This window comes from Heterodontus francisci, chromosome 13, assembly GCF_036365525.1.
Source record: "Heterodontus francisci isolate sHetFra1 chromosome 13, sHetFra1.hap1, whole genome shotgun sequence".
NCBI classification, from domain to species: domain Eukaryota; kingdom Metazoa; phylum Chordata; class Chondrichthyes; order Heterodontiformes; family Heterodontidae; genus Heterodontus; species Heterodontus francisci.
Genome location: NC_090383.1, coordinates 2,033,248 through 2,046,769, shown reverse-complemented (window position 1 = coordinate 2,046,769; position 13,522 = coordinate 2,033,248). Strand labels below are relative to the sequence as shown.

The 13,522-nt window shown below is 39.8% G+C and overlaps 1 protein-coding gene across 5 annotated transcripts in view; it reads right to left on the bottom strand.

Annotated features, from left to right (window-relative positions):
* ehbp1 (EH domain binding protein 1) overlaps window positions 1-13,522 on the bottom strand; it is a 438,779-nt gene that overhangs the window by 67,921 nt on the left and 357,336 nt on the right. For all 5 annotated transcript variants that reach the window (XM_068044229.1, XM_068044225.1, XM_068044227.1 and 2 more), the window contains 3 exons: window positions 4,869-5,007; window positions 4,582-4,691; window positions 3,511-3,634 (listed from right to left, as the gene is read on the bottom strand). In XM_068044229.1, coding sequence (XP_067900330.1) covers window positions 3,511-3,634; window positions 4,582-4,691; window positions 4,869-5,007 — 373 coding nt within the window. The remainder of the gene's footprint in view (window positions 1-3,510; window positions 3,635-4,581; window positions 4,692-4,868; window positions 5,008-13,522) is intronic.

Sequence of the window (13,522 nt, the reverse complement as noted above, 5' to 3'; positions counted from 1 at the left end):
AAATGCTCTACTCCATTCACTAAGAATACAAAACAAGTCATTTAAAAGAAGGAAACGTAGCAACAAAAAGATGCACAAGCAGGATATCTATTTTGCGGTGTTATATTGGCCTGTTGTATGCTGCATATAATGCCTACTGTTCCAAGCAGGGTTTGTTTCAAAGCACCAACTATTCTCCACTCATGAGCTTGTTAAACTAAATATTGATATTTAACTATTGAAACTAAATACATTTTTGAAACTGCCACCAAAATGTCTTCAAAGGTAAATATATAATCATAAAATTGTGGGTGTTGGTACAAAGGGAAAATATTTTTACTTATATTAACATTCAAAAAACAATAGTCAATTTTCTTGTAGATCAATATTTATACTAACTACTGGGACTTCATGATGTATTTATTAAGCATAATATCTATAAGCATAAACGGATGACTTATGTAGGGAAATATCAAACAGTCTCATAGCCTTGATTTGGACTCACTGTCACAACTTATAGGTTTTGCATCAGGTATTCATTTAGGTTCACAGTCACCAGTCACCCTAGCAAGCAGACCTCACATCCCTTACAATCTAGAGTGCAACGTTTACTCCCCAGCACCTAGTTAGAAAATAACACAATCCAGGAATCATAACATAGAACTCTGTCCTCATAAACTGACTATTGAAATATGCCATCAAGTAAATTCTCTCTTTATGGAAGGCAGACTGAAATACACTTACACAGATGAGACACAGCTTCATCTTTAACTAGTTTTTAAAAATAAAATACACTAAGGAACAGTAAACAGTTTCACAGAAAGTATGATTGATTTTTCTATAATTTTTAGTTACGGAAACCTCTTTTGAAGATAAGCTCACCTTCTCCAGCTAAGTTTCTGAAGCTAAGCTGGTCCAGATTTCATAACACATGCTGCCTCTCGTCACTCTGAAACCCAGCTCCCACTGTGCCTGGGAGAAGAGAGAGCACAAGCAAGCAAAAACAAGAAATAGAAAGTGAGGGAAAGAAAAGAGCAAGAAAGAGCGAGAGCAAGTGGAGTTAGAAAGCAAGTGTGAGAGCAACAAAGAGCGAGAGCATGTAAAAGTGTAAGTGAGAGCAAGCAACAAGGGAAACAATCCAGAAAGAGACAGCCCTCTGGAAACTGCTCTTCAAGTTATTTTTGGGGGTGGGGGGAATGGGGAGGGCGGGTGTACTCATCATAGACATTTATCATAGAATGGTTCCAGCACAGGAGGTCGTCATTTGGCCCAACGTGTCTGTGCCTGTTCTCTGCAAGAGCAACTCAGCCAGTTCCACTCTCCCGCCTTTGCCCCACAGCCCTGTAAATTTTCTTTTCAGATAATTATCCAATTCCCTTTTGAAAGCCACGATTGAATCTTCCTCCACTAAACTCTCAGGCAGCGCAATCCAGATCCTAGCTACTCACTATGTAAATGTTTTTCCTTATGTCGCCGTTGGTTCTATGGCCATTCACCTTAAAACTGATATCCTCTGGTTCTTGACATTTCTGCCAATGGTAACAGTTTCTCCCTGTACTGTGGGGCCACAGTCAAGCATGGTTATAACCTACTCTTTGCTGTTGTCGCAAGTGCTTCCCCAAGGTTTGCCTCAGCTAAGCCCCCAGCTATGTGAATGGAGTGGTATGACAGATACCTGGATGTTCAGAGGTCGCAGTGAACGATCTAAATGATCCTACCTCTAGAAATAATCAACACCTCAAAATATTTGTATAAGCCTAAATCAGATTTCAGAGAAAAATGGTAGATATATTATGAGTTTAAGGGGGTGAAATTGATCTGCCAGCAGCCGAAACAGGATCTTTGATAATCGGCAGCTGATTTCTCACTGTGCCTGATCTTCTTTCCAGAACAATAGTTCAAACTCTTTTTAGAGACTCATTTCCTAGACTCACTTTTACTTTGTTTGAAATTAAAAATCGTGGCAATATTTTTCAAGTCAATGGAAAATAAAAACTGACGCAGTGAAAAATCAGCTTCCAATTCTCTATAAGCCTATTCCACACTGCTGGGCACGGACCACAGACCTCCTACAACTCCAACTCAGACAACAGCTAAGATTCAATTTGCTATACCAAAATCCTTCAAGATATGGTCTCATCAAGGCCAGATACAACTTCACAACCACTTCCACTGACTTGAAAATTGTAAATGTACAAACAAAATAGTAAACCGAGAACATTCTCATATTTCCCAACAGGCAGCTCGAGTGTATGACTAGTCACCTGTTGGGAAATTCTGTTCAATTTGTTTGGGGTGGCGTTACAAGAGGAGAGAGAAAATAATTTTAAATAGAAGCAAAAATTGCAATTATTACTACTTGCAGCTTTTCAAATCTATAGATAGGTACTTAGTATTTTGGAAAGCCATCAATCTGCAAATATGTTGTGTTTCACAAAGTGCCTAAAGCTGAAAAATTCAGGAGTGGCCATTTTTGGGTGCGTATAGCAGGGTTGGGTAAATACCGAGCCGGAAGGATGAGGTCCGAGGCTGCCCAGATATTGGGACATGGACCTCACTGTAATATAGAGCCGGCGCAACAGCTCCATTCAGGTAAGCTACTTGCTTTCTTTGTTGCAGGCAATCCCGAGGGCTGGTTGGCTGCTCTCCTGAGTGTAGTCTGTGAATGGCACTGGAGGGACCTGAAGCAACAGTTAGGTTTCTTATTTGCCTATACAAAGGCCTAACGCCTGCTTCAGGCCTGACTGATTGACATCTCTTGACTATCCTCATGCAATATGGTAAAGGCACATTCATGGCTGCACATGTGGTTGTGATGCACGGTCCCCATTTTGGCATCTTTGGTTTCCACGCAGCGCCCAAAAATTACGTTAACTGGGTAAAGGACTGTGCCAGGCATCAGCTTGGCCCTGTTGTCCCATTTCCTTATGTCTAAAACAATTACTTTTTTTTTAAACCACTATCTTAATCTAATATCTACAGAATACAACTTGTGTATGTCGTAATACATTTGCGTATCAGAGCATCACGCTGTCACACCATTCTTGTAAAGGAAACTGAAAATAACATGGGATTCTTCTGACCTACTCTTGTGAAAAATAATTGTCGAGTATCTATAACAGCACTCAAATTTTTGCTGTTTACTCAACACAACCTTCCATTTGCACTGTATACGGTTTCATGCAGTACTTGGCTTCAGCAGGCCAACTGTTTTCCTCTGAATCAGTAGAACAGTAGAGATCTCACATTTTGCTGCAGCATATCAATGAGGCACGGATATGTATTCCAGCTCTGCATGGATGAACACACTGTTCAATAGTGCTGGCTCACACAGTATCAGGGTGAGTTATCACTTCCCATGAAGGCACTCTTATCACCAGTGCCCAGAGAGGTGGCTGCGACTCACAGCCTTTCATTTTCAAGGCAGTTTGCTGAACATTCAGGCTTCAAAGATTCACACTTTCAAACTCTATAAGAGTTTGTGAACACTCAATTTGCCAAAACTGTTTACAGTGTAATTGGGCACCGTACCTGTGTCCATGAGATAGCGAAGATGCTTCTCCACCACTGCGGCCCGTGTGTCAATTTGCTTCTGCTCATTCTCCAATGCTGCCAATTCTCCGACAACATACTGACTGGTGTCTTTGAACCCTTTCTGTTGACAAGGAAAAAATTACTACATTAAACAAATCGTATAATACAATTATAAAAAGATTTATTTTCCTTAATTTAGTGCATACTGCAAAAAAATATTTTGCCGTTTACAGATTTTGCCTAAAGTGCAGTTAACCATTGTAAGAACTCCCACGAAAAAGAAAGTTAAATGTGAGTATTAATTTTTCTGCAGATGTAAATAACCTCATGCTTAAAAAATGTTTTCCAATATAGTAAATACCTGCCAATGTAGCGCATCGGGCATATTTTCTATTTTATGTACTACCATGATCATTGCAAAATTTTGGGGAAAAGACCTGTTAATACAGTATCCATCCTTTTCCTAAATTCTTTTGGCATCTGTCCATCAATATTTCCTCCTACTGTCCATCAAATGTTTCCTCACAAATCAATTTTACAGATGATCAGCCCACTTTCCCACAGTGCTGAACCTCCCCATTAATTAAGTGAAAAATTATCATATATATTATATTAATGCAAACATCATTCAGCTGGTAATTCATGGCTGATCTGTATAATGGAAAGGTTGAACACCCATTAACCCATGCCAACAAAATGGGTTGCCTGGGAAATTCTAGCAGGTCTCCTGTGACTTTTCCTTCCAACTGAAGCTTTCAGTATCTACTTTTGTAATAATTAAAATCCTCCTGGTAGATCAATACTGGAATCTCTTTATGGGAAGTGCCCTGATGGAAATGTCTCAAGGATGCTGAGGCTGTGCAAGTCTGAAAAATTCATCTTTTATCTGACAATTATCACTACACTGCAGACTAATTCAGTGGTGCACCCCTTTCACTTTGCATTGAAAATGTGAGAGATTGACATCTGAAAACCCAACATCTCATTTTTTTACCAATAAAGACAGCATTTCCTTATATGACCAAGAAATAATCAGCAATCACTAAACCATAGAAAAATTAAACATACACCAAGTACTTCATCTTCTGATGGCTTTCTTGGAGTTGTTTCACATATTTCCGTTCTTTCCTCATTTTCTTTCTTTGCATCTTCTTGTATTGATCTCTGCCTTTTAATCTCTTTAAAAAAAAACAAGATATTCAGAAACTGGTTAAAATTATCAACTCCACCTTGAGCACAGCAGATAATTTATACAGAGGAGGTTAATTTCAGACTTGTTAAAAAGCTTCTCTGATAGCCAAAAAGAATTAAATGCAATATAGCATTTTAACATTCTTATCTTATGAGTTCCTCACCTGGTCTGCTTTCCACATACTGACTAAATGACTGAAGATGGGTTCGTCTCACAGCTGAATCTTTATTGAACACCACAGGATTTCGCAAACGCTCGGTAGCTTTACGCAAACGCTCAGTACGATGATCTTCCATTTCATTCTGTCAGAAATTAATTTTTTCTCACCATTATCCAGCATTTGTTTAAATTTATATCTCAGTTCAATCAAATAGTCTAATTCCTATATAATTGCAAAGATGAACTATAGAACAAAAGAATATCATCTTTTTCTTGCTCAAAGAATCTTTAAGCCATGATTTATACCTGCCCTATATTAAATAATAATATCTAAAGTAATTGCTTTGTTCCCTTATTCTAGCTTGCTACTATACTAAATAGGATATGACCAACGTATCTGCTAGTTCTTCGCATTTCTCTTACAAGAACTAGTTTCTAATATTGTGCCAATTGAAATAGCCCATTATGACAGGCTAAAGGTTAAAGGGTACTGAGAAAGTGGATCGACAAAAAGAAAAATCACCGACTTAAATTTTATTGTACAAATCATTTAGTGATTTATAAAAACTTTAATAACCTAATTTTCAGCTTCCTTTTTCTAAACCTCCAACATTTATGCATCTGAATCCAAAGTAGTGCTTTGACAAAACAAAATGTTCCCAGAGGGCCCAACAACTATGGTGTGTGCAAATAGCAGATACCAGGGTATGTTGTACCCAAAAATATTGCATTCTGCTGCTAATCTTGTATTATTTCTAAGTGTTTTGAAAGTAAATAGAAAAAGGCTGAGATGCATGACTAATAGCTTAGCCTGCTGAATGTTGAAACTGGTTATCAAATGCTACCAAGGCTGTGCCCTTCCTCTGCATTAAGACAATCAGTAATGAGGGGGTCCTCTAATGGCCTATTCTCTTGCCTTAAGGAGGTGTGGGATACAGAATTCTCAAGAGAAGGTAACAGTTTACACTCTCCTACAATCACAGAACGCCTCATTTACAAATATCTAAACTGCATTACCAACGTGCTGAATCTGCAGTCATTTGCACCTCGTCAGCAGAACAGCTTTGGGACTAAGTTTTTTGGTTAAAAATAATTCCATCCTGAAGCTCATTATCAAGTTATTCAATTTTTTTAAAAGTCTAGTTGGTATTGCACAGATGAATTTTGTCATAAATAATATAACAGAAAGATTGCACCTACCTGCTCCTTTCTTACAGAAATGTAATGCATTATGCAGACCAGTTTTTCTCAATTGTACAGCAGCTCGTGCAAAAGTATTACAACTCAACAGATAAAACAGTCGAACGGAATCTGGGGTAATACTGTCGTAAATATATATAGAAATATGAGCCAAAAAAGGTAAAGACTAATTACTGGCAAAGTGGATTCTTTGATTCCCCCCTCCGCCTCCCGAAAATTCAAATAGCAACAAAACACATATACAAAGAGGTTTTTCAAACTCACTTACAGCATTGTTAAATCTAATAAAATTTATTTCCTCTATGTTACCAAGGCCTGGCATTTGTGAACAAATACAGATCATTCTAAGCCTAGTAAGGTGTAAAAATATCAGTGTGATTAGCTAGCAAATCCCATTTTGGGAAACCTTTTTATGGCAAGGGACTTCTACCACTTTACAAATTTATTCCTCTAAGCTGGGTTAATTCAGTTAGCTTGCCAATCCATTGTGTTTTTCTCAAGCCAGCTTCATATCGCATTAAATCCATTGCAGAAGGCTGAATTGAATGAAAAATCAGACTTGATCTGAACTCCTCTTTGTTTAAAGCAAATGCAAGTCTTCTGCTGCTACCTCACTTTCATCGCTGACATATAGGAACAGATAGTGCAAAGGAAAGCAATGAAAGTCATTGTTTTTCAACTTCAAAGACCCTCCTGTGGAAGAAAATCCTCTCAAGTCAGCATTGCCGGTCTCCAAAGATATTGCAGGTGGGTGAAAACTTTTACAACCAAATTTGCTCCAAAGCCAGAAATATAAATAAATAATGCACTATGACCTTTCTTAAATTAGACTGTTGCAATGGGTTTGGCTATTATACTCCATGCAGTTCTCACATTAAGTAATGTGCAAAAATAAATTTACATAAATAGTGAAAATGGCATAAGCTACATACAAACTTTAGAGCAGCTTGCAAATTTCACTTAATCCTAGGTACCAAGAAATTTTAAAAAACATTTCAAGAGACACAAATCCTATTCTTTTATCACTTACATTTGTAACACCTAGAAAGCTATTTGTTTCAATCATGAATGGGTGGAACCATAGATCAAACATCTCCTTATTGTTGTTCTGATATTATGTTGTGTTCAGAATTCTGTCTGTTACTGATACTAAACGTTTGTCAGAATGTCAGCTGCTGCCGAACTGATCAATTACAGTACTCAAATTAGTATGAACAAGTCTGTCTATAGCAAAACAGCTGTAAAACAAGTGGGGAAAAAAATAATAAATCCAGTGGTCATAGCAATTCTAAGTTTATTGATTGAATTGCTTCATTACAGCAATACTTGTACATTTTAAAGAATTTAGCTGGCTCTAACCGGCAGTCACCTTCAATGGGGAGAATTCTCTACAGATGATTGCTTGCTGTGGTATTGAGATGGCTTGTGACAGTCTTTGCCGGGACTCGAAGCACCTCCAAGCCACTTAACCACATTTTAAAAAATTCGTTCTTGGGATTTGAGCGTCGCTGGCAAGGCCATCCCTAAGCCCTTTGAGAAGGTGGTGATGAGCTGCCTTCTTGGACTGCTGCAGTCCATGTAGCATAGATACACCAACTGTATTTTTTTCAGTTGCAGTTTTATACAATTGAGTGGCTTGCTAGGACATTTCAGAGGGCAGTTAAGAGTCAACCACATTGCTGTGGATCCAGAGTCACCTGTAGGCCAGACGGCTAAGGATGGCGGATTTCCTCCCTAGAGGGACACTATATTCTACAATACCATTTTTCATGTGCACGCAGAGGTTATACCTATCAGGAAAGACTGAACAGGCTGGTGTTTTTTTTCTAGAATAGAGAAGGCTGAGAGGTGACCTGATCGAGGCCTTTAAAATGATGAAAGGGTTTGATAAAGTAGACGTAAAGAAAATGACTCGATGCCACCAGCAAACACATCTTCCCCGCCACTCCCCTTTCAGCAACCCTCCACAAGCCCGTGGTCCACTCCTCAAACAGCCCAAAACCCCCTCCCCTTCTCATGGCACCTTTCCACGCAGACAGGAGATGCAACACCTGCCCTTTTATCTGTTCTCTCCTCACCATCCAAGACCTCAATACTGGTTCCAAGTGAAACAGTGATTTACATGTACTTCTTTCAGTTTAATGTACTGTATTCACTGCTCACAACATGGTCTGCTCTACACTGGGGAAACAAAATGCAGATTGGGTGACCACTTTGCGGAACATCTCTGTTCAGCCCGCAAGCATGACCCCAAGCTTCCGGGTGCTATCATTTTAACTCTCCATCTTGCTCTCATGCTGATCATGGCCCTCCTGCAATGTTCCAATGAAGCTCAATGTTAGCTCGAGGAACAGCATCTCATCTTTTGATTAGGCACTTTACAACCTTCTGAACGCAACAGAGTTCAGCAATTTCAGACTATAATCTCTGCCCCCATTTTGCTGCCTTTTTCTTTGCAGGTTTCGGTTTTATTCTCATTTTTCTTTTGTTTTCGGACAGCAGCTGTTCTTCATTCTGCCATTCACACTTCCTCTAGACACACCTTTTGTTTTTTCCCTTGTCCTATTATCACTCCCTTTGGCTCTGCACCAACTCTTCTGTCATCTAATCTCTCCTGTCTTTCTGTCAATCACAGACCTTCCCTTTTATTCTTTTTTTCTACCCATCACCCCCTCTCCACCCCCACTTTCACTTGCTTTAAACCTATTACATTTAAAACTTTTCCCAGTTCTGATGAACGGTCACAGTCCTGAAATGTTAACTGTTTCTCTCTCTACAGATGCTGCCTGACCCACTGAGTATTTCCAGCATTTTCTGTTTTTCTTTCAGATTTCCAGCATCAACAGTATTTTGCTTTTGTGATGTTGTAGTGGAAATGTTTCTAATTGTGGGGACATCAAAACTAGGGGCCATAAATACAAGACAGTGACAAATAAATCCAATAGAAATTTCAGGAAGCATTTCTTTACCTACAGTGTGGTGAGAATGTGGAACTTGCTGCCACAAGGAGTAGTTGAGATGAATGACATAGATGCATTTAGGGGACACTAGATAAATGCCTGAAGGAGAAAGGAATAGGTTATGCTGATAAGAGTTAGATGAAGTAGGGTGGGAGGAGGATCATGTGGAGCACAAACACCAGCATGGACTGGTTGGGCCAAATGGCCTGTTTCTGTGCTGTACATTGCATGTAACTTTCTCCTCTGTTAAAAGCACTGACTCATGCTGGGGTACAATTCCATGTGCACTCTCTGCCCCCATGCCCAACTGACCATTGTTCACACGAGAAAGACATTAAATCTGGCTATCCTACCACAGGGGATGATGATAGTTTAACCCTTTCCAGACATGTAAACTTTCCAACAAAGGTCACTGAAGAATGATCAGAAGGGGCTGACTTTCTCCTCCCCAGGACAATGAAGTCATTCTTACTGCTGCCCTCGTTTAGATCACACTTGGAATTGAAGCTGACATTTTCTGGTCTGTTTGTTCAATACACACTACTTCCTTTATTGCCTGAGCCATCAAAACAATGTGCAGGGTTAAATAAAAGCTCCATTTTATAATGATGTAAAGTGGATCTCAGTGAAGGCGGTACACGACTCTGATATGGTGATGAGATACCCATAGTTTTTCTCAATTATTGAAAATTTAGCTGTTAAAAATTTTGTATTTGGAGCATTTGGAAAGAATGAAAACCACTGAGAAAGTGCGTTTAATTTTTGTCGAATGGACCTAATAGAGCAACGCAGCAATACTGACTCCAGGCTAGTGCAATGACAATGCTATTTTATTTGCAGCTGGTGTATTGTATTTCATTTGCTTCCAAGATTGCATTAGGATGCATAATAGTGCTTTCAGACAAATGCTGAAGCTGTAGTCACTTTCTCCAGGTGCATCAATCTATTTTCTGCTGTGCTTCTGGGATGAGTCAGATTTGCACTGGCAATGAGATTTCATCCACGTTGTGTCAATTCTAGCTGTTATAATGCAGCCAACAAACTGTGTTATTGAGTTCAAACCCTTGGTTTCAGAGGATACAAATAGAGGGAGAACAGAGGTAGTGGTGTTAGTGGTAGTGGTGAATCAGCATGCTTTTGCTAGATTAGCAATTTGTTACTAAATTTACACCAATTCAATTTTTTTGGATAAAGAGTCAAGACAAAGGCGTCCACTTGAATTTTATGTATGTTTAAAACTTGTGAACCAAGTATCACTTGCTTCTATATCATGCCTAGTTCATCACAGAATTGCAAATTAACTTCAATTCTGATTATAAACAGTAAAGCTGGAGAATTGTACAGAATATTAGCTAATTCAATAACAACCACTTCCATTTATATATAGTGTGATATATAGCACCTTTATTGCAGGAACTGTCCAATGATACTCTGCAAGGGCAGTGGAGAGGACCAAACATTGAACCATGGAGGGAGAGATCAGATGGGGTGAACGAAAAGATGGATTTTGAGTAGAGTTTTTAAGGTCAAACCAGAGACGGAAAGATATAGAGAGGGTGTTCCAGAATGGATGGAGAAGTGGCTGAAAGTTTCTGCGAAAAATGATGAGGTTAAGGGGAGCACAAACAAGACCAGAATCGGAGGATGGGGAGGGTGTGGGGATAAAGGGTTTGAGAGGCTGCAGTGGTTAGTGAGATAGTTGATGCATTAGTTTTAATTTTCCAAAATTCCCCAGATTTGGGGAAGGTTCCGTTAGATTGGAAAATAGAGAATGTAACTCCTTTATTCAAAAAGGGAGGGAGGCAGAAAGCAGGAAACTACAGGCCAGTAAGCTTAACATCTGTCTCAGGGAAAATGTTAGAAGCTATTATTAAAGACGTTATAGCAGGCACTTAGAAAAATTCAAGGCAATTAGGCAGAGTCAACATAGTTTTGTGAAAGGGAAATCATGGTTAACCAATTTATTGCAGTTCTTTGAGGGAGTTACATGTGCTGTGGATAAAGGGGAACCGGTGGATGTATTGTACATAGATTTCCAGAAGGCATTTGATAAGGTGCCACATTAAAGGTTATTGCAGAAAATAAAAGCTCATGGTGTAGGGGGCAACATATTTGCATAGATAGAAGATTGGCTAGCTAACAGGAAACAGAGTAGGCATAAATGGGTCATTTTCTGTTTGGCAAGATGTAACGAGTGGTGTGCCACAGGGATCTGTGCTGGGGCTTCAACTTTTTACAATTTATATAAATGACTTAGATGAAGGGACTGAAGGTATGGTTGCTAAATTTGCTGATGACACAAAAATAGGTAGGAAAGTAATTTGTGAAGAGGACATAAGGGGGTTACAAAGGGATATAGACAGGTTAAGTGAGTGGGCAAAGATCTGGCAAATGAAGTATAATGTGGGAAAGTGTGAAATTTTCCACTTTGGTAGGAAGAATAAAAAAGCATATTATCTAAATGGTGAGAGATTGCAGAGCTCTGAGATGCAGAGGGATCTGGGTGTCCTAGTGCATGAATCTCAAAAGGTTAGTATGCAGGTACAGCACGTAATTAGGAAAGCTAATAGAATGTTATCATTTATCGCGAGGGGAATTGAATAAAAAAATAGGGAGGTTATACTTCGGCTATACAAGGCATTGGTGAGACCGCATCTGGAGTACTGTGTACAGTATTGGTCTCCTTATTTAAGGAAGGATGTAAACGCGTTGGAGACAGTACAGAGAAGGTTTACTAGACTAATACCTGGAATGGGCGGGCTGTCTTATGAGGAAAGATTGGACAGGCTAGGCTTGTATCTGTTGGAATTTAGAAGAGTAAGAGGCGACTTGATTGAAACATATAAGATCCTGAGGGGTCTTGACAGGGTGGATGTGGAAAGGATAGGGGTCACTGTTTAAAAATAAGGGGTCAACCATTTAAGACAGAGATGAGGAGAAATGTTTTCTCTCAGAGGGTCGTGAATCTTTGGAATTCACTTCCTCAAAAGGCGGTGGAAGCAGAGTCTTTGAATATTTTTAAGGCAGAGGTAGATAAGCAAGGGGGTGGAAGGTTATCGGGGGTAGGTGGAAATGTGGAGTAATCAGTTCAGCCATGAACTTATTGAATGGCAGAGCAGGCTCGAAGGGCCGAGTGGCCTACTCCTGCTCCTAATTCGTATGTTCTTATGTAGATATAGGGTGGGCAAGACCAAAGATTTGAAAATGAGGACGAGCACTTTAAATTGAAAGTTTTGTGCGATAGGGAGTCAATATAGTTCAGCAAGCATTAAGGCAATAGGCAAACAGGACTTAGTACAGGGCAGGATATGGGTGGCTGCATTTCAACTAGTTAGAGTTGATGGAGAATGGAGGGGATGGACAGCGAGGAGGGCATGAAAGAAATCATGCCCAGAGGTGACAAAAGAATGGTTTCAGTGATGGAGGGGCTGAGGTAGGGATAGAAGCAGGTAATTGGGCAGAGGGGAAGAAAGCAGCCTGGCAATGGATAGGATCTGAAACCTGAAGCTCAGCTCAGGGTTGGACACGATGTCATGGTTTTGCATAGTGTGATGCAACTTCAGGTGAGTGGCTGGTCAAGGATAGAGTCAGTGGTAAGGGAGTGGAGTTTCTGGTGCAGGACACAAACAATGGCTTTGGGTTCCCCACATGCATAGAATCGTAAAATGGTTATAGCACAAACGGCCCATCTTGTTCTCTCCAACTCTCTGCAAGAGCACATTAGCTAGTTCCGCTCCCCTGTCATTTCCTGCAGCTCTGTAAATTTTTTTTCTATTCAGATAATTGTCCAAGTCCCTATTGAAAGCCATGATTTAATCTGCCTCCACCATACACTCAGGCAGTGCATTCCAGATCCTAACCATACGCTGCATAAAGAAATTTTTCTTCATGTCACCGTTGATTCTTGTCATTCACCTTATACTGGTGAACTCTGATTCTCGACCCTTCCACCACTGGGAATGGTTTCTCCCTATCTCCTCTGTCCAGACCACGCATGATTTTGAATATCTCTATCAAATCTCCTCTTAACATTCTCTAAGAACAGCCCAGCCTCTCCAATCTATCCATGTAACTGAAGTTCCTTATCCCTGGAACTAATCTCATGAATCTTTTCTGCGTCCTCTCCAATACCTTCACACCCTTCCTAAAGCGTGGTGTCCAGAATTGGACGCAACACTCCAGTTGAGGCCGAACCAGTATTTTATAAAGTAAAAGCAAAATACTGCAGATGCTGGAAATCTGAAACAAAAACAAAAAGTGCTGGAAATACTCAGCAGGTCTGTCAGCATCTGTGGAGAGAGAAGCAAAGTTAACGTTTCAGGTCAGTGACCTTTCATCAGAACTGGCAAAGGTTAGAAAAGAATTAGGTTTTAAGCAAGTGAAGGGGACGGGAGTGGGGGAGAGAACAAAGGGGAAGGTGTTTGATAGGGCAGGAGAGATTAAATAACAAAGCTGTCCTGGGAAAAGGCAAAGAGTGTGTTAATGCTTGTGGTGAAGG